Source organism: Mauremys reevesii, linkage group 5 (assembly GCF_016161935.1).
Source record: "Mauremys reevesii isolate NIE-2019 linkage group 5, ASM1616193v1, whole genome shotgun sequence".
Classification (NCBI taxonomy): domain Eukaryota; kingdom Metazoa; phylum Chordata; order Testudines; family Geoemydidae; genus Mauremys; species Mauremys reevesii.
In genome coordinates this window covers 133702479-133727399 of record NC_052627.1, presented here as the reverse complement: position 1 = coordinate 133727399, position 24921 = coordinate 133702479, and the positions used below count along the sequence as shown (strand labels likewise).

Sequence of the window (24921 nt, the reverse complement as noted above, 5' to 3'; positions counted from 1 at the left end):
AGAAGTCAGCCCTAGTGTGTCTGGCCAAAGTTTCCATTCCAGTCCTACAGCAGGCTACTGGCCTCCCCTGTGGCTGCATTAGCATGGTGCTGTGTAGCCTGTTTGAAAAGTGCTTTGTGATGAAAGGTTTGGTACATAACATCACTGAAAGTTTAGATTCTGGGGACAGTTTGTGGGCAGACCCTATATCTGCAGAGCTTGTGGATTTCCCCTACAAGAAAATTCCCCTTGTTCCACCATGGCCAGTGACTTCTGCTTGCATATTCAGCCACTGATTGTTGCAAGTGACTAAGTAAACCATACACCTAGTACCACATAAGAGCTTTCTCCAGATCGTTTCTGGAACAAGCTGCTAAAGGACCAAAGTGCTGCTGGAGATGTGCTGAAGGCCAAGGAAGTGGCAGCCTGGGTTCAAGTGGGGGTGCGAGGAGTATCTTCCTAATATCACTGCCTGAAAATCGCCTCCTGCGTGATTACAAAGAGTGAGTGACCTGGAGGACTGGGAAGGTGTTAGGTCCATCACTGAGTGTTGTGAAGAAGAATTAGGCCAAGGGAGTGCTTACTCTTTCTGTGTGCAACATTTGTTAACAATCCCTCCTTCTGCTGCCCATGTGCTACTGTTGGCTCATGCATGGATATGTGAATCGGCCCCACAGCTGCCTGGCAGCGTGATCCAGCTGCAGAATGCACTCGGTGGCAGTAGTTTTTGTAGGTTTATATCAGTACTGATGTCACCCAGTCCTTAAAGCCAAGAGATGTGGAGGGCTTGGTTCTCATTTATACAAAGACCCTCTATGCTGCTCTGGCACCATAAAGGGGCAGGGCCGGATTAAGCTTTTGTGGGCCTGGTGCATCACATATTTGTGGGCCCCCATGGGAGCAATGGAGCATGGCGTGGGGAGATCAGGCCCCGGAGTGAGGGGCCGGCCAGGGTCATGTCATGGCTGGGGTGATCCCACTCCGCCCAGCCAAGTGCGAGGGCACTAGTTACAAACTGGCAGTTGCCAGACGCACAATGGCCTGCCCAGCCCTGTGCTGCCAGCCTGCCCCTTCCCCTCAGGGGTGGGCCCACGCCGCGCCACACACACACTAGAACCCCCCCTCCCAATTCCCTATGGCCAGAGCTCCCTCCCCGACCCACTATGCCCAGCACCCCCCCGACCCACCCACAAATGCATAGCACCCTGTACAACGCCACCCCTGCCCAGCGCCTCCCTGCCCACAGCCCCACAACTGCCCAGCACCCCACACAGAACCCCCACTCCCTAGTGCCCCAACACACACAGATCTTCCCCACCCCCTCAGAGCCCAGCACCCCCCACCCAGATCCTCCAGAGAGACACTCCCCCATGCCCTGCCTCCTGGCTGCACTCACTGGCCCTGCTGGGAGGCGACTGTGTCTGCTGGGCTGAGCTGGCAGTGCAGCCAGAGCTGGTCCCGGGACAGAGAATCACTCCAGCCTCTCGGGAGTGGCACAATCAGCCAGGCCAGGGCCTGCCCCAGCCGGGCTCCTTCAGGACCCACTTGCTTGGAGGAGCCCAGCCAAGGTTCCCCTCTCCCCTCCCCTGGTCCCATCCCACCCCCCAACTGGCTGAGACTGGCCGGGCTTCTTCACCTGTCCCAGGTGGCTCAGCTCCGGGGAGACAGGTGGGGCCCCACAGGTGGAGGGGAAGCAGAGACTGCCCGGAGCCAGGGGTGCACTGAGGTCCGGGCAGGGGGCAGAGAGAAGCCAGCGAGTGGGGCCAGGGGGTGGAGAGGAGCCCCCGGCCAGCTGGTGGGCAGGTTGAGAGGAGTAAGTGGGGATGGGGGAGCCAGCGGGGTCTCGGGGTGCAGGGCAAGCAGAGCAGGCCGGGGCCCCTTCTGAGCATGGGCTCAGCTCCATGGCACCACTGGCGCCATTGTAAACCTGGCACTGTAAAGGGGTCTGAAAGTAGGTGGAAATGCCCCGAGAATGCCCTCAGTATAGATGACTTCCCTGGCCTAACGCATACCAGAGCCAGGCAGTGCCCTGCACAGCTCGAGTATCGACCCATGGCCTGGCCGCGGCTGGCTCAAGTCAGCTGACTCAGGCTGCGGGGCTAAAAATTGCTGTGTAAATGCTCTGGCTCGGGCTGGAGCCCTAGTTCTGGGACCCTCCACCCTCACCGGCTCCCAGAGCTCAGGCTCTAGCCCGGGCATCTACACACAGATTTTTTTTTCCAGCCCCTAACCCAAGCCCGACTCAGCAGAGCCGGGCCAGCTGTGGGTATTTTATCCCAGGGTAGACACAGCTAAAGCCATCTTTGCCCTTTGCTGTCCCTGCCTCAAGTGCTGGAGCAGAGTGACTGAGAATTAGGCAGTGGTGTAGCCAGGTAGTGGTGTGGCTTGGCCGGCGATGTGCATGAACAGCTAATGCTTAGGAAACGCTGCGGGCTGTTTCTGAGGCTTTGTGATGGTCTCCTAGAGGCTGCTGGAGACGAGTGGGAAGTCAGGGAGGCTTTGCAGCCCTGGGGCGAATGCCTGCAGTGAGTCTTGTACCCCTCCCCCCAGGCCTGCGATCCTCATTTATCTAAACTCCACCTCATAGCGTCCCCAGAGCCATCCAATCCCTTGGCTGAGTGGGAACCTCTTGAGTTGGTAAGGCCTACCCTCCCCACACCAATCTAGACCATGCACTCTGCTGTTTCTTGTTTGTGTGTGTGTATGCAACAATGACAGGAGGAGGAGAATGTGTGTGTGTGTAGATATATCTATCTACACACACACTCCTCCTCCTCCTATCATTGTTGCATTGTGTGTTTCTCCAGTGGGTGGAATGGGAAAATCCTTCTCATCTGTATGAAACTGACTTATTGCTGATTTATAACAGCATTATATTGGATTTTCCATGCCTATGTCCGGGAATTAATTATGTGAGATGGGAAGCTATTTCCCGCCTTGTTCTGAGAAGATTCCCATGACGTTTACACAAGTTTATTGCTTAGGGTAACTTTTATGTCAATGAACTGGTGGGGCGTGTGTGTGTGTGTGTGTGTGTGTGTGTATTCACATCACTGCCCCATACTGGAGAGGATTTGAACTGCACACCTTTGTTTTATGGTCCCTATACTGTACTATAAAGTGCTAATGAAGATTTTCCTTTAGCTCAAGTGATAGGGGCCTGTGCTTTTTAGAGTAGGGGGGTCTGAGTTCTATCCCTGACATGAATGTGACAGCCATGTGCTGCTAAGTGGCATCTCCTTTATCAAATGAGAATCTCAAACAAATTGACTGTCTCTTAATCCTCCTAACCACCCACCTGAAGTAGGTAAGAATTATTAGACCCAATTTACAGATGGGGAAATGGAGGCACAGAGATGCAGTGAATTGCCAAAGGTCACCTAGTGAGTAGCAGATTGAGGACTGGAATCCAGGAGTCCTGGCTCCTCATCCCCATCTCTAACTTGTAGAGCATATTGCCTTTTGTGGAGGCAGGGGTGCTGGAACACTGTGTATAGTGGGGGTGCTGAGAGCCTTTGAACCAAACCATAAACCCTGGATATGATGGAAACCATTTCAAGCCAGAGAGTGAGGCAGCCCCCCTAGCCCCAGCACATGTGTGGAGGTAGTTGCAGTGATTCCCAGGAAGGAGGTCACCTTTGCTGACATCTTGCGTGTGGTATCCTCTCTCTGAATGGGACTGGGTACCTCAACCTGTTTTTATTTGTAAAGGTTGGGAACACTTTAATAATGAGGATTGGGATTAACGGTTGATTTAAACTCTCTCCACCTTCTGTCAAGAGGCCAGAGCGTCCTCAGAGAGCAGGATGTGGTGGGGATTGGGGATGACCTTTTCTAGAGCAGGCTGTTGCTTCCCTTAGCCTCTTCTCGTGCCACTTTACTCGGAGGGCCGGTTTGCATACTGATTTAGCTAAATCTATGCAGCCCTCCGCTGTGGACACTCTTATTTTGGATGAAGAGTGACCTGTTTTTGGTTGGTTACAGCACAGATTTAAACAAAAAATAGTGTTCTGAAAAGTGCCATGGGAGCTCTGTGTTTTTACATCTCAGCAATGTGTGGGGACATTGCTCCGTCTTGCTCTGCTAACACCCAGCTGGGGCATTAGGTTCAGGAAAGGGGGGGGAGGCGGGGCCAGGAAGCTAAAGAAAAATACATTCCCTTCATCCTGAGAAAAGTCCTGACAGCTGAACCCCAGGGGAGGAATATCTGTGACCTTTGGAAAGCGGTCAAGTCATTTGTGGCAATGAACAAGACTCCCATGTATTTTTTTTGGCAGGCACATTTGGAAAGGAAGGTGAGAGGCACTCAGTTTGAATGCTTGCTGCAAGCCATTCATGCTTTTGCTCCACCCTGGAGAAGAGCTGTGAGCCAGTGAAAGGCAGGAAAAGGAGTACTAGGTACACAATGGGAACTGTGTGTAAGAGCAGGGGTGGGCAAACTTTTTGGCCCAAGAGCCACATCTGGGTATGGAAATTGTATGGTGGGCCAGAAATGCTCATGAAATTGGGGTTGGGGTGCAGGAGGGGGTACAGGCTCTGGCCGGGGGTGTGGGCTCTGGGGCAGGGCCAGAAATGAGGAGTTCAGGATGCAGAAGGGGGCTCTGGGCTGGGGCAGGGGTTGGGGTGGGGAGGGCTCATTTGGGGTGTAGGAGGGTGCTCCAGGCTGGAACCAAGAGGTTCAGAGGGTGGGAGGGGATCAGGGCTGGGGCAGAGGGTTGGGGCACGGGGGAATGGGGAGGGCTCTGGCTGGTGGTGCGGGCTCTGGGGTGAGGCCAGAAATGAGGAGTTCAGGGTGCGGGATGGGGCTCCGGGCTGGGGTAGGGGGTTGGGGTGCAGGAGAGGGATCAGGACTGGGGCAGGGGGTTGGGGCACAGGATAGGGTCAGGGGTGTAGGCTCCAGGTGGCACTTACCTCAAGCAGCTCCTGGAAGCAGCGGCGTATCCCCCCTCCACCTTCTATGCAGAGGTGAGGCTAGGCGGCTCTGCACGCTGCCCTGTCCGCAGGTGCCGCCCCTGCAGCTCCCACTGGCCATGGTTCCTCGCCAATGGGAGCTGCAGGGGTGGCGCGTGGAGCCCCCTGGCTGCCCCTAATTGTAGGAGCCGGAGGAGGGACATGCTGCTGCTCAGCACATGTGTGCGGAGCACCCTTGGCCCCCACTCCCCGGCTGGAGTGGGGCAAGCCTCAGACCCCACTCCCCAGCAGGAACTCGAGGGCCGGATGTGGCCCGTGGGCCCTAGTTTGCCCACCCTGGAATAGAGAGAAAATCTCTAGCAATACATCGACACCTATAAACCTATGACTACCTGAAACTGACACCACCGTTAGTGTCACAAGTGCGAGGAAAGCCAGCCAGCCGCCGCTCTCTCCTGGCCTAGCTGCACAAGAAGTTCCCCACGTGAGACGAAGCCTTTTATTTGTTCCTCTTTTTGTAGGTTGAAATGTGCAGCAAAAAGAAAGTGACAGCGGTTCACGTTGGGCCCCAGCCAACCACTGTCGCATCCGGGCCACTTGGAGCCAGGAAAAAGTGTGGAGCAGGGGCCAGTGTACGGTATGTAGGGGTGTGTGTGCCCACGCGGGGGACTTTGTGTTCCTGGCCTGCGGTTATCCCCAAGCCCAGGCTGAGGCTCTTGCCGTGCCAGGAGCTGGGGGGACCCTGGGAGCTGCAGCCAAGGGGGGCGCTTCGCCGAGCGGCTGTTTCTCATCACACAAGCCCCGAGCCCGGCCCCGGCCCCGGCCCGCTGCCTACAAGCCCCAGGATGCAGCTGGGCCCCAGCTGGCGGCGAAGGGCGGGGCGGGTGGAGCCCGGGCTGGATAAGAGGCCGGGCAGAGGCAACGGCGCCGGCAGGCGGAGGGCAGCGCGCCGCGGGGATGGAGTCAGGCGCCCCGCAAGCCCTGCGGCCGGGGCACGCTCGGGGGACCCCTTGGGGGGCGCTTCCTCCTCCACCTCCTGCTGCTGCTCCCCAGCCCCGCGGCCGCCTCCCAGGCACCAGGTAAGGGAGCGCGGGGCAGTCGCAAGGGCAGATCCCCCAGAGCCCCTCCTGGCCTGGGAGAGGGGCCGGGCCACGCCGGGGGGATGTGCCCAGAGGGGCCCCCCCCGGGTCTGCCTGGCGGGAGGGGGGTGGGTGCAGCCCGCTGGGGGAAGGGCTGCCCCTGCGGCGGCGGCGGGGGATTGAGCCCCCTCGGGTCTGGCTGGGGGGGAGGGAGGTGGGCGCACGTGGGGTGCGGCCCCCTGGGTGTGGCTGGGGGGAGGGCTGCTCCTGCGGGGAGGGTGGGTGAGCCCTCCAGTGTCTGGCTGGCGGGCAGGTGGATGCGCCTGGCTGGGTGCTCCTGGGGTGCAGCCCCCGGGTGTGGCTGGGAGGCTGGGAGCCCTCCTGGGTCTGGCTGGCGGGGAGGCGGATGCGCCTGGCTGGGTGCACATGGGTGCTGGGACTTTGAATGGAGCCGGCAGACAGCCGGGCAGCAGCGCGGGCCGAGGGGGGCTGCGGCTGGCGATGTGAGCGGGGCTGGGGTCCCCCCTGCCCAACCTAGCCGGGCTAGGTGCTGCCCTAGCGGGCAGCCTCCCGCTGTGCGGCCCCCGGCCAGGCGGGCTCCGCTCCATGCCTCTATATGGTCGTGCTGGGGGATCAGGAGGCGGCTTGCTGCTCGCAGCCAACTTCCCTCTGCCCTGGGCTGGGCTAGCGAGTCCTCGCCCTGCAGACATCGGCTCCGGGGGCACATCCATAGGGGGCCCCTGTCAGACATCGCAGCCAGTGGCCCCTTGCGCCTCTACAGGGGTGGAGGGGCTCCCAGCCTGCGCTCAAGCCACAGCTCTCCCAGCCGCCACTCCCCAGGGGCAGGAGCCAGGTTTCCTTGTGCACCCTCTTTAAGATGAAAACCAGCGTTTTGGAAGGACAGGAACATTTTCTGGGAAAGTTTTTGTTACCTTTGACGTTTTCTGCTATTGACAAAACCGAAATGTTCGGTTTGGTCTCTCTTTCCGGCGTGTGCAGGGTGGGTTCCCTCCAAAAAACAAAATGAGATTTTTCTGCTTGAAATGAAACGAAAACAGTTCTGTATCCTTAGGATTTTTTTTTTCTTTCTGAACACACTGCATGGTGTTGGGCAGTCGCGTGTTAAAAGGACCCTCAGAGCTGGGTGCACCGGGGGGGATCCTGGCTTGGCAGAAATAATTGATCAAGTTTGGGGGCAGGTGGGACAGGGACTGCCTCTAAGTGTTCGTACAGCACCTTGCGCTGGGCCCTGGTCTGTGACTGGAGATTCTAGGCGCTATCCCAGTGCAGATACAGAATGACAGCTATATCAACGGCAGGAACGGGGCGCTCCTGGAGAGCACGTTTGCAGAATGGGGGGGGGCGTGTATGTAATTCCCTGAAAAACAGGGAGATGGATTGGAAAAAACATCCCATTGTAATTTATTTGATTTAGATTTTAACAGGGTCCCATGTCAGGATCTAAGCCCCTCCCATTCACTGCAAGGACAGTTTTCAGCACAGCTAGAGTCTTAACATAATAAAGAACAGCCATTATGATATGACCGCAGGCCTCCCCCAGGTAATCATTATAACCAACTCCCCGTGTCCCATCCTATCTCCAAACACCCCTGGAGAAAGGTGGGCTTTGCGGCATATCCAGCAAGGTTAGGACCCTTGCTCAGTTGGATGGATGGAAAAGCCCTGATCCTCAAAGATAATCAATTTGAAATCAATCAATTATCCTTGAGGATCTGGGCCTCAGAGCCTGTCTGTAGGTTCCTGGAAGCTTCCCTAAACAGCTGGAGGTTTCAAACTTGGGTATTGAACTTGTCCTTTCTTTACATGGTTGTTTGGCCTTTTCAGTGTAAAGATTATTTCTGCCTCCATCAAAAATCTGAAGCCACAGATTGTCCCCAGCTGTGTCAGGAATCCGGATTCTCTGAGCAAGGGTAGGAGCAGTAGAGCAACACTTAATTCTGCTTTTCCCCTTCCTTCCCTTTCTGGGTATCCTGTAATGAGACCTTAAAAAAACCACAAAGGGAAATGATTCCTAGGGGTTGGGATGCTGGCCTATAGTTCTAATCTGAGCTCTGGCAGCAACTCCTTTTGTGATTTGAGGGTAAATCACTTCACTGCTCTGTGCCTCAGTTTCCCTGCCTGGGAAATAGTCATTTACCTCCAGGGGCTTGAGGCTTAATTAGTGTTTTGTAAAAATGCTGAGATCCTCCCATGAAAGCTGCTCATAAATTTGCTGATGTATTTTAGCTCTTCAAGCAGTCTATTAAACTACCATTTGAGAAAACAAAATCAATCTCAGGCCCACCTAGTGTCCTATTCGTGTTACAGAACAAGACTTCAGGGCTCTTCAGTCTAAGGCTTGGCTTACGCTTAAAAGTTCAGGTGACATAGATACGGCGTTTGGGGGTGGGTGGGTGAAAAATTCATACCCCCGAGTGCCGTAGCCATTCTGATCTAAACCCAGTGGCGACGTGGCTAGATTGATGGAATAATGCATCCACCAACCTAGCTACCGCTGCTTGGGGTCAGGGTGTGTGTGGGTTATCTGCAGTGAGAGGAAAAACCCCTTCTGTTGCTGTAGGAAGCGTCTAGTACCGTGGCATAGGTAGGGCACTATAGCTGTGCTGTTTTAGTGCCTGTAGTATAGGCATGGCCTAAGAGACACAGATCGAACGAGAGCCATTGGCTGGAAGCTGAAGCTAGACCACTTCGCACTGGAAATGAGATGTGAATTTTTAACAGTGGGGATAATTAACCCTCAGAACAATTGACCAAGGGTCACCATCACTGGCAATCAAGATTGGATGCTTTCTCTAAAAGATCTGCTCTAGTTCGAACAGGAATTAACGCAGGGAAGTTCTGTGTGATGAGGAGGGCAGACAAGCTGGCCTGACAAGCTGTGAATCTGTGCGACATTGACACAGCTACGCTTTTGATACTCCTGTTGTTGTAGCCTTGGTTTTAATGTGCATGTGGTTTCTGACCAAATCTTTAGCTGGTTTTAGACCAAACCTGAGTTTTCAGAAACTCCACCCTCCACATCTCCCTCAGCGCAGTCTGCTTTCAGCTCTTCGCACCGAGGAACTGAAACAAGCAGGAGCCCGGTTGTTCCGATCAATAACCCTCCCCTTGGGGCTGTGACTAAATCCAAGCTTTGACTGAACACGCGTTCGTTTGTACAGCGTCCCTGTCACTTGAGGCTTTGGAAGATCTTGTGCTGTTTTGCAAGTTTCCCGTGTTCCTTCAGCAATAACAGATTTGTCTGTTTATCAAATTGAGTCATCAGTCGCTGTTCCTTATTCTGCAGTCAAATGCAGCGGAATTGTTATGAAAATTCGAATGAGGCAGGGGAACTCCACACATTGCCTTGTCTTGGGAAGTTGGGATGGGTCAGAGGAAGTGATGATGGGTTGCAGGTCCGTTCACCGCTAGGCCGCAGGCTCCAATACAGGTTGGAAATCAGTGAAAGTTGTTACTTACGGCGGTTTGTGTGAAATGAAGTGGAGAGACTCACTCCGAGGGCCAAATTCCTTGCTGGTGTATAGAAGCCAAGGGTTGAACTGGGTCATGGTGAAGGAGCTCCCCTCTGGCCTCTAGATGTGGCCCCAGGATAGGGCTACAGCAAACTGATGCAGCGGGGTCAGTGCTGTGCCTGCTGGGTGATTTAACTAGAGCTTTGTGGTCTCGGGGGGGGCAGTCTGGCATCTTTCGCCAGCAGTATGTTTGTATGCAGGGTGCAGCCGTTGTGCTGGCAATAGGCACAAGCTGTGAGTTTGGATCTGGAACAGCGCTCCACCAGATTATTATATTGTACTGATTGTTACATTCCTGTAGCACTTTTCTGGGTGGGGACGGGGGTTCTGCCTGAGAGGAAGGATGGGCCAGTGGCTAGAATGGTCGCTTGGGAATTGGAGGACCTGCGTTCAATCCCCTTTTTCACCGTACATTTCCCATGTGACCTCAGGCAAGTCACTTTAGTCTCTCTGCCTCCGTTCCTGTAATCTACAGAACAGCACTTCCTTATTTCACAGGGAGAATAAATGCACACATTCGTAGGTCCAAAGGCCAGAAGGGACCACCTTGATCATTTAATGTGACCTGAATAATACCTGCCAGAGACCTTGTCAAAGTAATTCCTGTTTGAAGCAGAGCAGTTCTTTTAGAAAAAACACCCAGTCTTGATTTTAAAATTGCCAGGGATGGAGAAACCACCAGGACCCATTAAATATTGCGAGACACTCAGTCGTTATGGCCTGTGTTGTCACATAAGTGCCTGAAATAGACAGGAGAGTTCTCAAAGGGCTTGGCCAGCCTGGATTCCTCAGCCGCGTTCTGCCAGTGCAGTCGGAGGGGAGTCCTGTCGTCAGCACGTCAATGAGAAATGTTCCGATCTCTGGATTTTGTTCTCTTGCGGGACAGGGAGAACCCCTGCCCGTGTTCTCTGCACCTGTTCACCTTGATGTTCTCGCTTGCAGGGCTGCCACTGCACGGAGAACTGGTCACCCCTCACTGGCTTCTGAGAGGACGCAGCAGGCGAGCTGTCAGCGTGGCCGAAAAGGTGGGTGAGATTGAAAGCGTGCGTGTTTCTTGGTTCCCCCTCCAGCCATACCCTGAGTGGTCTGGGACATGAAGGGTTAAGCCAAGGCTTGAGCAAGATGCTTCTGTATTGCGAGTGGGAAGCTCCCGTTACCCAGTGTCCATGTATGGGGCTAAGAAGTCAATATCTGGACAATCTGAGCTGTGAGATGTATTTTTTTGAGAGATCTTTTGCTCCTGTAGGTTGTTGAAATAACCTTCTCCCCACAGTGCAGTGTAAGGCTGTCCCCCTGCCCCTACAGGCCGGCAGCCCCAGTGCCTCTGCTGCTGCTCAGAGTTTTGGCCAAGGCCAGTTTTTATTTAGGGTGTGAATTTCCTGCTGGCAGTAGGTACCAGCTGTGAGTTTGGATCTGGAACAGAACTCCTCCGGATTATTAGGTCAGTTTAGGCAGCTGCTGTTCAGCCAGGAAACGGACGCGATTTCTGTATCGTTCACGCTGCTGCTCCTTGCGGAAAAGGGCTACTCTGAGGAGAAGGGCACCTCACACATGAGAGGCTGGGTGAGGGGCAGAGTAGCAGACTCCTGGCTGTCTGGGGATTCTGCAGTGGCAGGGGGAAAAGGCTTCTCTCCTGTTCCAGCAGGCAAGTGGCAATGAAGATCTGGCTCTCATGCAGTTGTCTCTGGTGAGGAAACCCCTGGAAAGCATCCGTTGTCTCAGCAAGATGGTGTCTGTCATGTTACTGGAATATTTGTGGCGAAGCTGCCTGCTGCTCCTGCAATACAAGGAGCAGTTGTGAGGAGTTTCAGGCTACGTCTACACTACCCGCCCGTGGGTAGGTAGCGATCGATTTTCGGGATCGATATTATATCTCATCTAGATGCCATATATCCGATCCCTTCAACGCTTCTATCTATCCCGCTCCACAGCTCCCACCGGCGCGCGCGGCGTGGCGGAGGCGGACGCCGATCGCGCCGTGAGAGGCGGGGAGTTATCGATATAAGATAGATATAAGATACTTACGTATTCACGTAGTATTGCGCTATCTATATATCTTTTTTTTTTTTTGACCCAGCCCTCAGACGGATGTGCACGTAGCCTGGAGGGGCTGGGTGAGGCCGCCATTGTGTAAATAGCCTCCTTAATATAGGGCCTTTCATCTCGAAGGATCCCAAAGCACTAGAGACCCTTTGTTCAGGGAGCAGTGAAATGCATGTGGGATCTGTTCTGTAGTGGCTACGTGGGGGTCTGTAGGGGGGAGATGACATCTTTGAATGCAACCCCAGGCAGACTCAGGAGGATGGAATGTAACTTTTGATTGGAGTTCGGCCAGGGCACTGGGGGGACCCTTAAAGACCACGATGGTCCAGGTGCCCTTGGAGAGGTGGACACGGTGCCGAGCAGTGCCTGGGGCAGCCCCACCTGGCTGGCGTGTGCTGCCTTGCACGGTCGGTGCAGCCTTTATTTGCCAGGCCGCGTTTGCAGTCACCAATTTTTTCCTTTTTTTAAAAAAATGTGTTTTGTGTGATGTTGCACTGGGACCTTCCCTGGTTCTGCCCGGGCTTGGCGTGGATCTCAGATCTTGGGTGCTGCTACTCTTCTCAAACAGCCGACCTCTCCGCTACTTGGTATGCTCTGGTGCTCACCATCTTGGTTCATCCCCTGCCCCTGCCGGCTCCCGGGTACAGGGGTCAATAGTCTCATGTCCCCTCCACGTACCTCAGTTTACCCCTCTGTAAAATGGGGGCAATGTTACCGACTCACCTCCCTGGCAAGGCTGTGAGGCCTCATTGATGTCTCGTAAAGCGCTCTGAGGCCTTGGGGTGATAGCCCCCGGGTGGAACATTGAGTTTTAGTGGCCATTGAATGATTGAATTCCGTGGTGAGAACGTGTTCATCCAGCAGCTGCGTCCCACAGCCGGCTCCTCTCCCTGCCTGTAGCAAGAGGGATCAGCACCAGGCGCCCTCCCAGCTCAGCCCGTGAGGTTGCTATGGCTCCCATGGTCCGTTCTTAGGAAGGGATTGCTCCGTTCCCAGTGGATTACAGCAGCGAGGGGGAGAGGGCCCAGGTCTATATATAGGCCAGAGGGCAGTCGAGGCGGGGAATGCGGGATAGCCGGGAAGTTTATTTATATTGCTGCTTGCATCCCTCTGCCCGGAATCCACTGCGAAGATGCTGGGATTGGGGGAAGGGGGGAGATCGCTGGGAGTGTCCGTGTGGGTGTCTGTGCGCACGCGGGGGCCCTGGCTTTGCACGGGCCATCGGAGGCAATGTTAAACCATCACTTACCAGTGGGATTACAAGGAGGGAGGGGCAAGACCCCTGTTCATTTCCTGGCATCTGTTCTGCCTCAAGTGACTCCAGGCAGCGCAAGACAAGGCGGCGGCTGTCCTGGCGGGGAGGGAGTGCTGCTTGAGAGCAGGAAGAGTGTGTGTGTGTAGGCGGGGGGTGGATTGTGGGAACCAGACGGGCTGGAGGGGGGCAGATCTGCGTTCTCGGCGATCTCAGGGGATCAGAATTTCCAGGCACTAGCTCTAACGTGGACACTAGTACTGTGCCCATCACCGTGGGATCTTGGTGCTGAATGACAGTTGTTTCGAGCAACCCCCTGCTTACACCAAGGACAGGGCTCTGCATATCCTGTCTTATTTCCCCCCCCCCCCCCCACTCCCCTTAATCAAACAGCCTGCTTAGACTCAGCGAGGCCGTGTGAACGGTCAGAACCCGCCTGGTTGATGAAGGACCCCTTTGGCGCTGGCATGCCCCCAGCCCACCAGGGCACGGTGCAGCCTGGGTCGTAGGCAGTGAAGCCAGAAGCCCAGTGCTGCTGCTGGCGTGTCTGGGCTGTGAGATCAGGCTCTGACCGCAGCGTGTGAGATGGTAGGGTGTGGGGCTAGTGTAGGGTGCCCACCGCCCAGCGGGGAGGCTGGATCTGAGCAGGGGCTGGCTAACATCCAGGCTGCTAATGAGATTTGTGGCTCAGAGAGGTGAGGAATCGAATCTCGTGCTGCCAGCCTCCAGCCGGTCGCCCCCGAGGCACAAAGGCATCTTCTCCTCCCCACCCGTGGGTACGTCTGTGCACATCTGGCTAGGTACCTTCCTCCAAAGCATCAGAGGTTAGCACCTTCCAGGCATGGGGGTAGGTGGGCCCAGGCAAGGATTCAGGACCCCAAATCCTGTGCAAATAACATTCTGCTTTTCCCTAACACCCACCCCACGAGGGTCTCTGAGTGCCGTGGGGACATGAGTGAACGCAGCTTCGCAACCCTGCCGTGAGCTGGGAAAACAGTATCCCTGTTTTAGAGATAAGGAAACTGAGGCATGGAGTGGGGAGAAGTGACTTGGCCAAGGTCATGGGGCAAATCAGTGGCAGAGCTGTCACTAGGCGATCGGGTACCGTCTTGATGAGTGCTTTACAAGTTCCGAGTTAGGTTCGTTCTAGGCCGGATAGCCTGGTTCCCAATGTTTTGCCTTCCTGCCTCAGTGGTGACTCGGATCCGCTCTCCATAGAGATCTGGAGACGTATCATGGAACAATCCCCTTCGTCTCCTCGGCAGACTTGATCAGGAAGCATAACAAGATCCAATGGCTGGAAGTTGAAGACAGCCAAATTTAAACTTTGATTAGACATTGGAACAGCATCCCCGGTGGGTGGGTGACTCACTGTGGCTTGGAGTCATTAAGCCAAGATTCGCTATTTTTCTAAAAGATCCGCTGTAAGCCAGCTCCTGGGGGCAGCTCCACAGCCTGTGTGTGCAGGGGGAGAGGGTGTCCGGCTGGATGGTCAGGGTGGTCCATTCTGACCTGGGAGTCTGTCAATCTATGAATCCCCCTGTTCATCCCCTTCCTTCCTGGGCCCTGGGGAGAACAGGTCACCTGCCTGCCTTCAACCTGCTCATCTTGACAATTGCAATTCTGCATTAACACTGTGTCTCTAATCAGTTCTCCATCTTCAGCCGGTCACCTGAAGGGGTCAGGAAGGAATCGTTTTTTCTCCCCAATGCATAAATGATCTGATGCGTGGTCTCCCCCGGCCACCCCACCCCCTGCCTCAGGGTCTTCTGAAGCATCAGAGATTAGCCTGGCTGGAGACAGGGCACCAGAACGGGTGGGGCCCACTGCTCTGAGGTGGGACAGAGAATCCATTTATTAGATGCCGGCTGCTGTGTCTTGCTCAGGTGCTCAGGGTGACTCTGGTGGCCAGATGTGGGTCTGGGAAGGGATTTCTCCCCTGGGACCTTGGGGTGGATCATCTGGGCACCGCTCACCTCATCAGTTCCCTGCCACGGCACAAGTGGTACCTCAGTCTCCCCTGGTCTCTCTCGGTGGCTCGCAGCGCTAATCTCCTAGGACTGAAATGTTTTGGGCTAACTAGCGTCACTGGCTCAAGGCAGGGGGGTCTGGGTGACGTTTAACGGCCTGGCACACCCAGGAGGTCAGACAAGAGGAGCCAGCATCCCCTTGGACCAGCTTGTGGTGATTCCCCCATTGCTGAGGATTGGCAGATCTAGGCAGGAAGATCCGCTGTCGTCCAGCCAGAGCGAGGGGCCTTGGGGAGTTAATTCAGGGGAGGGCTATGACCTGTGCTGTACAGGGAGGTGAGGCTGGATGATCACAGCGCTTCCCTTCTGGCCTGAAGCTCCATCCCAGGAGCACAGTGATGGGATCTGCCCAAGGCCCGGAGGCTTTGCTCCGTTCCCCACGTAGCAGCTTGCAGCGTCCTGGGGGTTGGGGAGAGCAGAGGCAGGGAGAAGCACTAACCCCGCCTTGGAGCAGGTGCGTGGGTGGCCTCGCGTTCACTGTGGTCTCGCTGGGTGGGGGTTGCTCCCCGCAGACAGCAGGGCGGACGTCTCTTGTATCCTGTTTCCTTTCTCTCCCCCTCGCTCTGCGTGCATCACCGAGCCGGCTAACCTGCTGCCTGCTCTTGCCAGCTGCCGCCCTTCTGCTGTGGGGGTGACACGAGGAGAGAGGTCGTAGGTTGCTGTGACTGGCCGTCCCGGTGGCTCTGATCAGATACTTCTGTGTCATCCACCACCCTCCCCCTAGACTACGCGGGCTCTGTGCTCCCACTGTGGCTCTGGGGAGAGCGTGGCAGGCTGGGGCAGCAAGAGCCCTGGCGGGAGGAGCGTGGGGCAGCTGGATTGCCTGGGCCATGTGAGAGCCCTGTGTCTCAGGGCAGGGGTGGGCCGCATGTGCGTGGCCGAACAGCTGAGGGGGGAGCTAAGAGGCAGCATGGCCCCACGGATGAGGCATTGGGCTGGGACTCCAGAGACTTTGGTTCAGTTCCCTGCTTAGCTACTGCTGTCCTGTGGGCCTTGGGCAAGTCCTTTCCTCTCTCTCTGCCTCAGTTTCCCTCCCACCTGTTGACTGTGCAGACAGTAAGCTCTGTGGGACAGGGACTCTCTTGCTGTGTGTCCGCACAGCACCCCACGTAATGGGGCCCCAATCTCGGGTGGGTCCGCTGGGCGCCACACCTGACGACAGTGTTATCCCAGGCTGTGTGGCTTCGCAGGAACCAGCCTGGACCTCCTCTTGCTGACAGTGTAAAGCAAGGGCAGCCGGTGTGACCGTCCTGGCCTACGCCCTAGTACCAACCGCGTAGGCAGAGCTGGGGGCTTGGGCGGGGTGTGTGAATGTCTCCGAGGAAAGCAGACCCGGCCTCATTCTGAAGCATCACACAGTCGTTGGGCCGACGAAGCCAGAACTGGCTGGGATCCTGCCCGTGATGCTAGCTACTCTGCCTCAGTTTCCCCATCGATACAATATGGCGAGAGAATCCCTTCCTGAAGTACGGGTGGGGAGGATTAGTTAGTGCTTTGACTAGGAAAGCCCTCGAGAAAGGCTAAAGGTTATGAAGACCTGTGGCCTGAGCAGGATTTTAGAGCCAAGTCCTAGTTCGTTTGAACTTTGGGGGCCAAACACCCAGAGGAGAAATCTAAGGTGGTGAAATTTCTCCTGGGTTGGAGGGAGGGTATAAATCGCATCGTTTTAGACTGTTGGCTCCCCTTTGACTGACACCCTCTTACCTGTTCTGTGCACTCCAGCAGCAACCAGAGGCCCCGATCAGAATCAGGCCCCATGGTGTGGGGTGCCAGGCAGCCCCGTAGTAAGAAACGGTCCCGCCTTAAAGGATTCATTGTTGGTTCTGAGTCATTTTAAAAGGTGCTGGGCTGTTTTCCCCCAAACGCAACAGCAGGGTCGGCCCCGCTCTGCCCCAGCAGCCCTGCTCTCTGCCGGCCCCTCGGGCCCGAGTGCTGCACCAGCCAAGACACCTGTCGACGCAAGGAGACGAGCTCCAGAAACCTTGTGTAAGGGAGGACGTCCGTTGCATGCGGGTGGATTTTACCGGCAGCCTCTTCCAGATCCTCCCTGGGCAGGTTCCCTCGGCACAGGTTGCCGAATCCAGGCTCCCCTGTGCCCGGCGCTGCTTGGAAGGCCGGTGCCCAGCGGGTGGGACCTGCCGCCATTGTGACTGGGAAGGGGGGCAGGGCCTGGACTAGGAACAGGGCAATGCACAATCAGGCGCCGGCGCGTTGTCCTGCTTCTGTCTGGGATATAGGTACTTACTGCGGCACTCGGGGGAGGGCATGTATCTGAGCACCCCCCAAACCTTAATGTATTTACCCTCCCCACGCCCTTGTGAGGTAGGGCAGTACCATTGTCCCCATGGAACGGGGAGCCTAACACCCCGATCATCCGAGGTGTTTAGGCTCCTAACTTGCACTGAAATCCAGGAAATACCTCCATGACTTGGAGGAGCTGGGCCTGAATGACTTCCTGACCGTGGGCCCGCGGTCGAGCAGGGAATTGTGCGAGTCTCCCAGACTAGTGCCCCAATCTCTGGGCTGTCCTTTCTGGGGGTTGTGGGGTGGTGGTGGATGCATGTCACCGGGAGCCATACAACGAGCTCGCTCATCCGCGTGACGTTCCAGCTGAGAATTCCAGCTTGCAGCCAGCAGGATTGTCTCTGCGGAACTTGCCTTGATAGCTCTGCGTTCCAGGCTGCAGACAGGAACTAGACCCACCCGTCTTGCCATGCGTTATCACTTCCACATGCCGTCCATGCGGGCAGAAGGGGGTTGATTTCTCCATAGCTCCCACGGCACCCAGCAGCCGCGGAGCTCACTGGCGCTTTGGCGCTGCCTGAGCTGGTGCCTCTGGGCAGGGCCGCCAGTTGCTCTTAGGTTTGGTGTTGTGAGCTGTGCAGCGACGGTGCAGGCGGCCTGGGCGAGGCCACAGACTGCGGAGAACCAAAGATCGTTTCCCCTCAAAGGAAAACAAAAGGCTTTGGCCTTGGCTCCTCCAGCAACAGCTCTGCGGTTTTTCTGATCAGCAGACTGAAAAAGAAAAATACTCTCGAATTCCACCCGCCGGGGCTCGGTCTCAGCCATCGTGGCTCCTGCCCCAGCTGCTGTGAACTTCGCCGCCGCTGACGGATTTTGGACGGGCTGTTGGAGCTGGAGTCTTGCGCAGAGTGTCCCCAGACAGGACCCTTTGCAGGCGCCGTGGGCAGAGAAGATTCCCCCGTTTGCTTCTAGCCTCTGCAGTGATGGAAATGCCAGCGTCTCCTTAAGCCCCTCGGGCTGCATGGCTGGGAATTGTCTTGCAGCAGATGACAGCTGGCGGGAGGGGCTCACTGCTGCAAGGTATGCTGGAGGCGAATGGCTTTGCTGTGATGCAGAGGAGCATCCACCTGCCGCTAGCTGAGATACAGGCTGTCAATCCTCATGCTCCAGGGCATGCGCCCAGTTCAGCGAGGAATTCCCAGGGTGGCGCAGTTATGCCCATTATGGGTGGGAGCCTTAGCGCTCCCTCGGTTTCTGAGCTTTGACCCCTATCGGAGAAGCCCCAGGACTAGAAACCTGGCAGGGGAGACTGGTTCTGTCTGCTGCTGGGGCCGCTGGGGGAGGGTCTGTGGCTGGTTACACTCTGGCACCGTGAAGGGGGTGGAAGTGAGACCCCAGACACAGCCACCCCCTGGCTCTGCATCAGCCAGGCCCCCAGTGTCGGGTGTGCCAAGAGTGGGGGTGGCTAGCTGGTGTGCAGGGCACTTGAGCTATTTCCACTCCCCCTGGAGGCAGAGAGCATAAATTACCTGGGCAGGGGCATATGGGGCTTAAAGCCACCTTTGCTCCCCCGCCCCCGGTCTGTGCCAGGTGCAGAAGCTGTGAATCGGGCAAGGACTCTGAGCTGCCGCTGTTGCGGGCAGCAGCTTCCTGTGTCTGACTCAGCCCGCCCAGGTCGGGGATGGTGCCCTTGGCTGGTTGCTTAAAGGCAAGTTCCGCCTCTATTTCCCGTGGATAAGCCGGTGCGCTGGGTTGTGGGGCTCTGGGGCTGCCGGCAGAGCCCGCCACTCCCTCCTCTCTGCTGGGCGATGCTGGCTGCCCAGGAGCCCTCGCCAGCCGGCCCTACGGCTCCTGTAACACATGGACGGACCCCACTGCCGCCTCCACTCCTCAGTCCCGTCCTGCCATTTCCATGGGCATCTTGTGATAACCATCTCCCGGGTGAACTAAAAATCCTGGGGGGAGTTGACATCTGCTGGGCTTGAATCTGTCGTCTCCCGCAGGGACCTGTAAGTCCATCTGGCTGGCAGGGGGGCCTGCCTGGGTCCCTCTCCTCACTCGGCACCAGAAGTGCAGGGGCAGCTGGGTTTAAAGGGGCCACCTCAGTGTTGCAGGGCTCCCTGCTGACCTCCCCCTGTTCTTTCCCAATCTCTCTCTCTGTTCAGCGAGGGTTTGGGGAAGCCCTTCAAAGGCCGTTGGACAGTCGGGGCTGGCTGGCTGCGGCATGCAGCGGATAAGGGCCGAATCCTGCTCCACTGCGGGCAACGAAGCTCTTCTGTCGGCTTCGCAGGAGCAGACTCCAGCCCCACGGGACTAGATGGACTGAGCAGGCAGAGAGCGGTTCCCTGTGTGCCGCCAGAGGAGACTGTAATCTTCCTTTGGGAGTGCCCCTCGGCCCTTCGCATCCCAATACCTCCAAGCTCACCAGTCCCAAGGCCCAGAAGGGGAAACTGAGGCCCAGAGAGAGGAATTCCCTTTCTCATGCTCACACGGGGAGTTTGGCATCACCAGCATACTAGCTCCAGGCCTTAACCACCTTCTCTGCCAAGCTCTGGGGTGGGGGTGGGGAAGAGGGGATGTGGAGGGGGAGAGGCAGCTTTGTGAGCATGGCCCTTTAAGCATTCAGTTTGACAAGAGCATCCTGCCAACAATGTGCTTATGCAAACACACGAATGTAATTGCTGGGGAATTTGAAGGATCCAAACTCCACTCAGGGTGCTGGGGAAGGGGAAAGCAAAGAGGGATTTGAGGGGGAGGGAGGTAGGAAGAAGGGGGGGAGAACTGGGACCCAACTGGGGGGTAAAAGGGAATTGGACAGAAAAACGCACAGACCATACTTGGCCAAGGCAGGACTGTTCATATAAGATCACGTTCTAAAAATACAGCCCATTCCCAGCATCGCCAAGGGAGAGAGACCCTCTGCTTCCCTGCCCCCCTCCCCATGAAATCACTGCAGCGCTGCGCCCGGCTGGCGTGGGGAGCTGAGCGGCCGTGTTTTGGGAATGACTAAGGGACTCCCAGGGAAATGGGTGGATTTTTTTCCTGTCTGCTCTGGTCTCCTTTTTTTGGAGCTGGGAAGATCTTCTTGTGGTGGGAGCGGGACTGGTGCGACATCCCGCCTGGCAGTTTCAAGGCACCCTCACGTGTTCCCTGCCCCATGCTGCCACCATAGGTGTGTATAGAGGCCAAGCCCCTCCGTCTTTCATGTGTTTCTCCTGCTGGCTCCCCTGCGAGGCAGGGCAGTGCTGGGATCCCCACTGTGCGGATGGGAGCTGAGGCGGGGAGAAGCCGGGGGGGGCGTGGGGGGCGCCATTTTCACAAGTGCTTAGCACAGCGGCCCAGATCCTCAATGGCTCCTGTGTTCTGTGGCAGTTTGGCGCCTTTCACAAGGAATTCAGGCACTTGGGGGGGGGGGGGGAGGTTTTTCAGAGGTACAAATGGTGTTCGGGTGGAGTCTGGCACCCAGTCGCCGCTTGTGCCTCTGACTTTCAGTGAGACGAGGCGGGAGAGGGAATCTCTTATTGGACCAACTTCTGGTGGTGAGAGAGACCAGCTTTTGAGCCACACACAGGGCATCAGGCTCCTAAACCACTTAGGCCAGGGCTGCTGAGAGGGGAGGGGGGCAATTGTACCAGAAACCCAAGCTCAGCCCCCCCCGCCCCCGGCAAATGTCTGTAACTGAGGTGAAATGGGAGGGGGTGGGGCCCTAGCGAACATGATGTACCAGGGGCCCAGTCCCCGGCGTGCCTGAATCTCCACAGCTTCGTTCCTTAGTGTGTTGTCTCTGGATTGGGCTACTCAGAGCAGATTTGTGCCTTCCATGAGGAGAGCCCTGTCCCTACCCAGCCGGCCTGGAGCCCTGCAGGCGACACCGAAAGTTGCACAATAAGGAACAAACTGCAGCCTCGATAGGGAGGTGGAGCCTGCAGATCCCACCGCTGCCTCTTGGGTGTGTGGCCTATGGGTTTAGCATTGCTGGTCTGGCAGCCTGGAGCCCTCTGCTGGGGCAGCACCAGCTTCCTTGCCCTGGCATAGAGACCACGGCCAGGTTGCTTCGTTACCTCCCTGTAGGGGCTGCCCGTAATTAGCCCCACTTGTGGGTGTGGCTTTTTCACCTCCCAGGCCACCAAAGAGCCCTCAGCTGGTGACCGTTCCTAGTCACTGCTGGCCTGGATTTGAACCCAGGGCTTTGCGGGTTCCCGAGTCAGAGTCTGAGGTCTCTGGGCTTCCCAAGGGCAAGGCTGGGGGTCTGCTTTATCCCGGGAGCTGGGGCTGTCTGTGATCGACAGGTGCTGGCTGATTAAAGAGGGGAACGGTTGTCACTGGACGTGGGTGGGCCCTTGAATTGGGGCGAAGATGTGGCAGTTCCTCTCACTCGTCTTGCGTCCTGAGTTTCAACCAGCGTGCGTGGTGACCAAAGAGATGGGAAGGCAAAGCCCTTCATTGGGAGTGGATTTCGCTCTGACGGCTGGTTCTTTCTTGTCCATGCAGAGTCCCTCCTGGCTGCGGTGCTGCCTGCGTCTTGAGTGTGAGGTGGGACCCTTTATGAGCAAAGCAGGGGTGAGAACGGCCCTGTACCAATGGGGCAATTCTCGGAGGGATACGCAGTGTCTAGGGAGAGCCGTATTTGCTTGTCTAAGTCTTGCTCTCACGAGAGCCTCCCCATACCAAGTGTCTCTGCAGTCCGGCCCGGCAGCCAGCTCTGAGCAGTGGCTGTTCTATGGGGATGGAAGCTATGTGGATCTCTGAAGACCACATCGCCCTGCTTGGCACCCAGGGCTTCATTGCAAATGTTCTCTAGACTGCCTAGGAAGGAGCACAGCGGAAAGGGATCTGGGGGTCATAGTGGACCACAAGCTAAATATGCGTCAACAGTGTAACACTGCTGCAAAAAAGCGAACATCATTAGCAGGAGTGTTGTAAGCAAGACACGAGAAGTAATTCTTCTGTTCTACTCCTCGCTGATTAGGCCTCAACTGGAGTATTGTGTCCAGTTCTGGGTGCCGCATTTCAGGAAAGATGTGGACAAATTGGAGACATTCCAGAGAAGAACAACAAAAATTATTAAAGGTCTAGAAAACATGACCTGCGAGGGATGACTGGAAAAAATTGGTGGTGTTTAGTCTGGAGAAGAGAAGACTGAGACGGGACATGGTAACAATTTTCAAGTACATAAAAGGTTGTTACAGGGAGGAGGGAGAAATATTGTTCTCGTTAACTTCTGAGGCTAGGACAAGAAGTGATGCGTTTAAATTGCAGGAAGGTAGGTTTAGGTTGGATATTAGGAAAAACTTCGTAACGGTCAGAGTGGTTAAGCACTGGAATAAATTGCCTAGGGAGGTGGTGGAATCTCCATCATTGGGGATTTTTAAGAGCAGGTTAGACAAACACCTGTCAGGGATGGTCTAGATAATACTTAGTCCTGCCTTGAGTGCAGGGGACTGGACTAGATGACCTCTCAAGGTCCCTTCCAGTCCTGTGATTCTATGATTCTCTACCCACAGGCAGTTCTCCCAAAGGAGACAAAGCCTCTCTCCTCCTCCATTGTGAGGACCCCTCACGGGTAGGGTGAGAGGCCAAGGGCCCCTGCCAGTCCCAGTAGAGTAGAGGAGTCTAGAAGTGGCTGCCTGGCAGTAGGTGGTGGGCTGTAGCTGACTTCCTCGTGCACAGGTGCTCCAGTGAGCTCTGCCACTCGGGAGCAGTCTCCGCAGAGGCCAGAGATGGCATGAGCCACGGAGACTGAGTGGGGCCAAAAGCTTTGTTACCTTTGCAAACTCCAGAAACTCCTTCCCATGAAGCAGCTGGCTGGGATTGCTCCGGGCTGGGATCGCTGGGTGCCTTTCTCAGGCCTGGCTTGTGAGGGAGGTCGCACCAGATGATCAGGATGGTCCCGTTAATCCATGTGTCTAAACAATGGCAAAACACCACGCCTCGCAGTGGGCCCTGGAAGGATGTTCTGGCTCGGAGGGGCTGGCAGCCCGCCCGGGGCTCTCCCTCTGCTCTGCCGATAAGCACATGGCTCTGGAATGACAGCAGTTTTGCTGGGAAACGGGAGCCTGACTCAATGTGTCGTTTGGCTTGCAAGGGCCTTGTTTGCCGAAGGGAAATGTTAAACCGTTGTCTGTTGGGAGGAGCAGAAAGGGGGGTCGGATTGCAGGAGAGACATAAACAGAGTCAGTAACATCAGGGAGAGACGTAAACAGAGATCGAGACCCACGCCCAGAGAGAGAGACAGAGAAACGGATCCAGCTTTCCGGGCCTTGTGCACACACTGCGCAGCTCTGGCTGATGCAAGCCCGCCGAGTGGGGGCACTCGCATGGTGGCGCTCGGCTTGGTGTGAGTCGCGTTGTCTTTGGGGCCACGGCTCTGCCCGGCACCGTGCTGCATCGTGGGTGGGTATCCCAGGGTACCTTGCACTGCCCCTGGGCTTATTCCCTTCGGCAGTCTTGGGTGCAGATTGTAGGATGCTGCCTGGAACCCTGAGGAATTGTGGGAGAAGTGGGGCCAAGCTCCCACAATCCCCCCTGTTAGATTCACTTGGTGCCCAGATAGGGTGACCACCTGGACCTTAGCACCCCGTCCCCCCCTCCCCCCGCCGCCCCTGCTCCTCCTCTTCCCCCAAGGCCTCACCTCCAGCCAGCCTGGAAGCCAGAGCCAGGCAGGGAGCCCAGGCTGCTGTGGGGAGCCCAGACCCTCCACTGGCCCTGGTGGCGTGCCATGGGGGGCAGGGGCGTGGACTGGGGGCTGCTCTCAGGCACCCTGCCCCCCACCCAGGGCAGGTGGAGGGTCTGGACCTCTACTGTGGCCCAGGTTCCCTGAGCAGCTCTTACCATGACCCGACTCTGGTTTGGGGGGGGGGGGGGGCAGGGGTATTAGGGGGAGTTGGGCGGGGCCTTGGGAAGAGGTGGGGTCAGGGGTGGGGCCAATGAGGGGGCGGGGCCTGCGTCCCCCTTTTTGCCTTTTGAAAAGGTGGTCGCCCTATGCCTGCGGCCAGTTCCCGGCTCCCCTCTGGCAGCGTAGCGGAGGCCTGGAGAAATGCTGCACTCCTCTCTGTTACTCACTGCCACCAGGGAGAGGAGCGCTTTAGAGCGGAGACAGAATGGGGGAGCCCGCGACAAGTCCCCCCCTCCCGGTGTGTCTGCCCCTGGCACAGGCGGTGGGAGTTTTTGGAGTCACTTCAGCACCCGACGATGGAGTTTGCATGGGATATTTCTCTCTGATCTGTTCGGTGATCAGCTGCACCTGGCAGAGCACTGGCCAATCATCAGACAAATGCAGGATGCAGGGACACGACGGGCGAACGCACGCGCTTCGTTCCCGCCCCGGGTCTGTGTCAGAGACTCTGCGTTTGGCTGCTTTTCCCAGCGGATGAGCTGAATCTCCCCCATTGCCTGGACACTTTCCTGCAGCACGGTGATCCCGGGGCCGCGGTGCATGGGCAGGAATTGCTGGTTCTAGCAAGATGCAGGAGCCGTATGGGCAGCTTGAAATCCCATGACTGCCCCAGTTGGAGTCCAAGGCAGTACGTTGAAGTATTGGTCCCACGGGGTGGGGTACTGGACACCAGTCTGTGTCACCGGGTTGCTGGGCGTGAGGCTTGTTTCAGAGAGTTTTGTTTTTAGCCAGTGGCCCCAGCCCACAGAGCATGCGGGTATGGGGGGAAGGGCTGCTCCTAGCCAGGCAGAGCTGCTGTTATGTCAAGGATTTGTACCCTAGTGCCAAGCCCCCATGGAGATGGAGCCGCCCTGGTGTGAAGCAGGGCTGGCTCCGATGGGATCTGTGCCAGAGCTTCTTGTGTGGACAAGGCCCTGAACTGCGGGGCCAGCCCAGGAGCCTGTAGCGTCCTGGG

At 56.7% G+C, this 24921-nt stretch overlaps 1 protein-coding gene across 1 annotated transcript in view; it reads left to right on the top strand.

Annotated features, from left to right (window-relative positions):
• Positions 1-24921, top strand: part of ADAM33 (ADAM metallopeptidase domain 33) — an 86004-nt gene that overhangs the window by 7273 nt on the left and 53810 nt on the right. Inside the window, exons 2-3 of the mRNA XM_039542060.1 lie at positions 5825-5969; positions 10445-10527. Of these exons, the coding sequence (XP_039397994.1) occupies positions 5825-5969; positions 10445-10527 (228 nt within the window). The remainder of the gene's footprint in view (positions 1-5824; positions 5970-10444; positions 10528-24921) is intronic.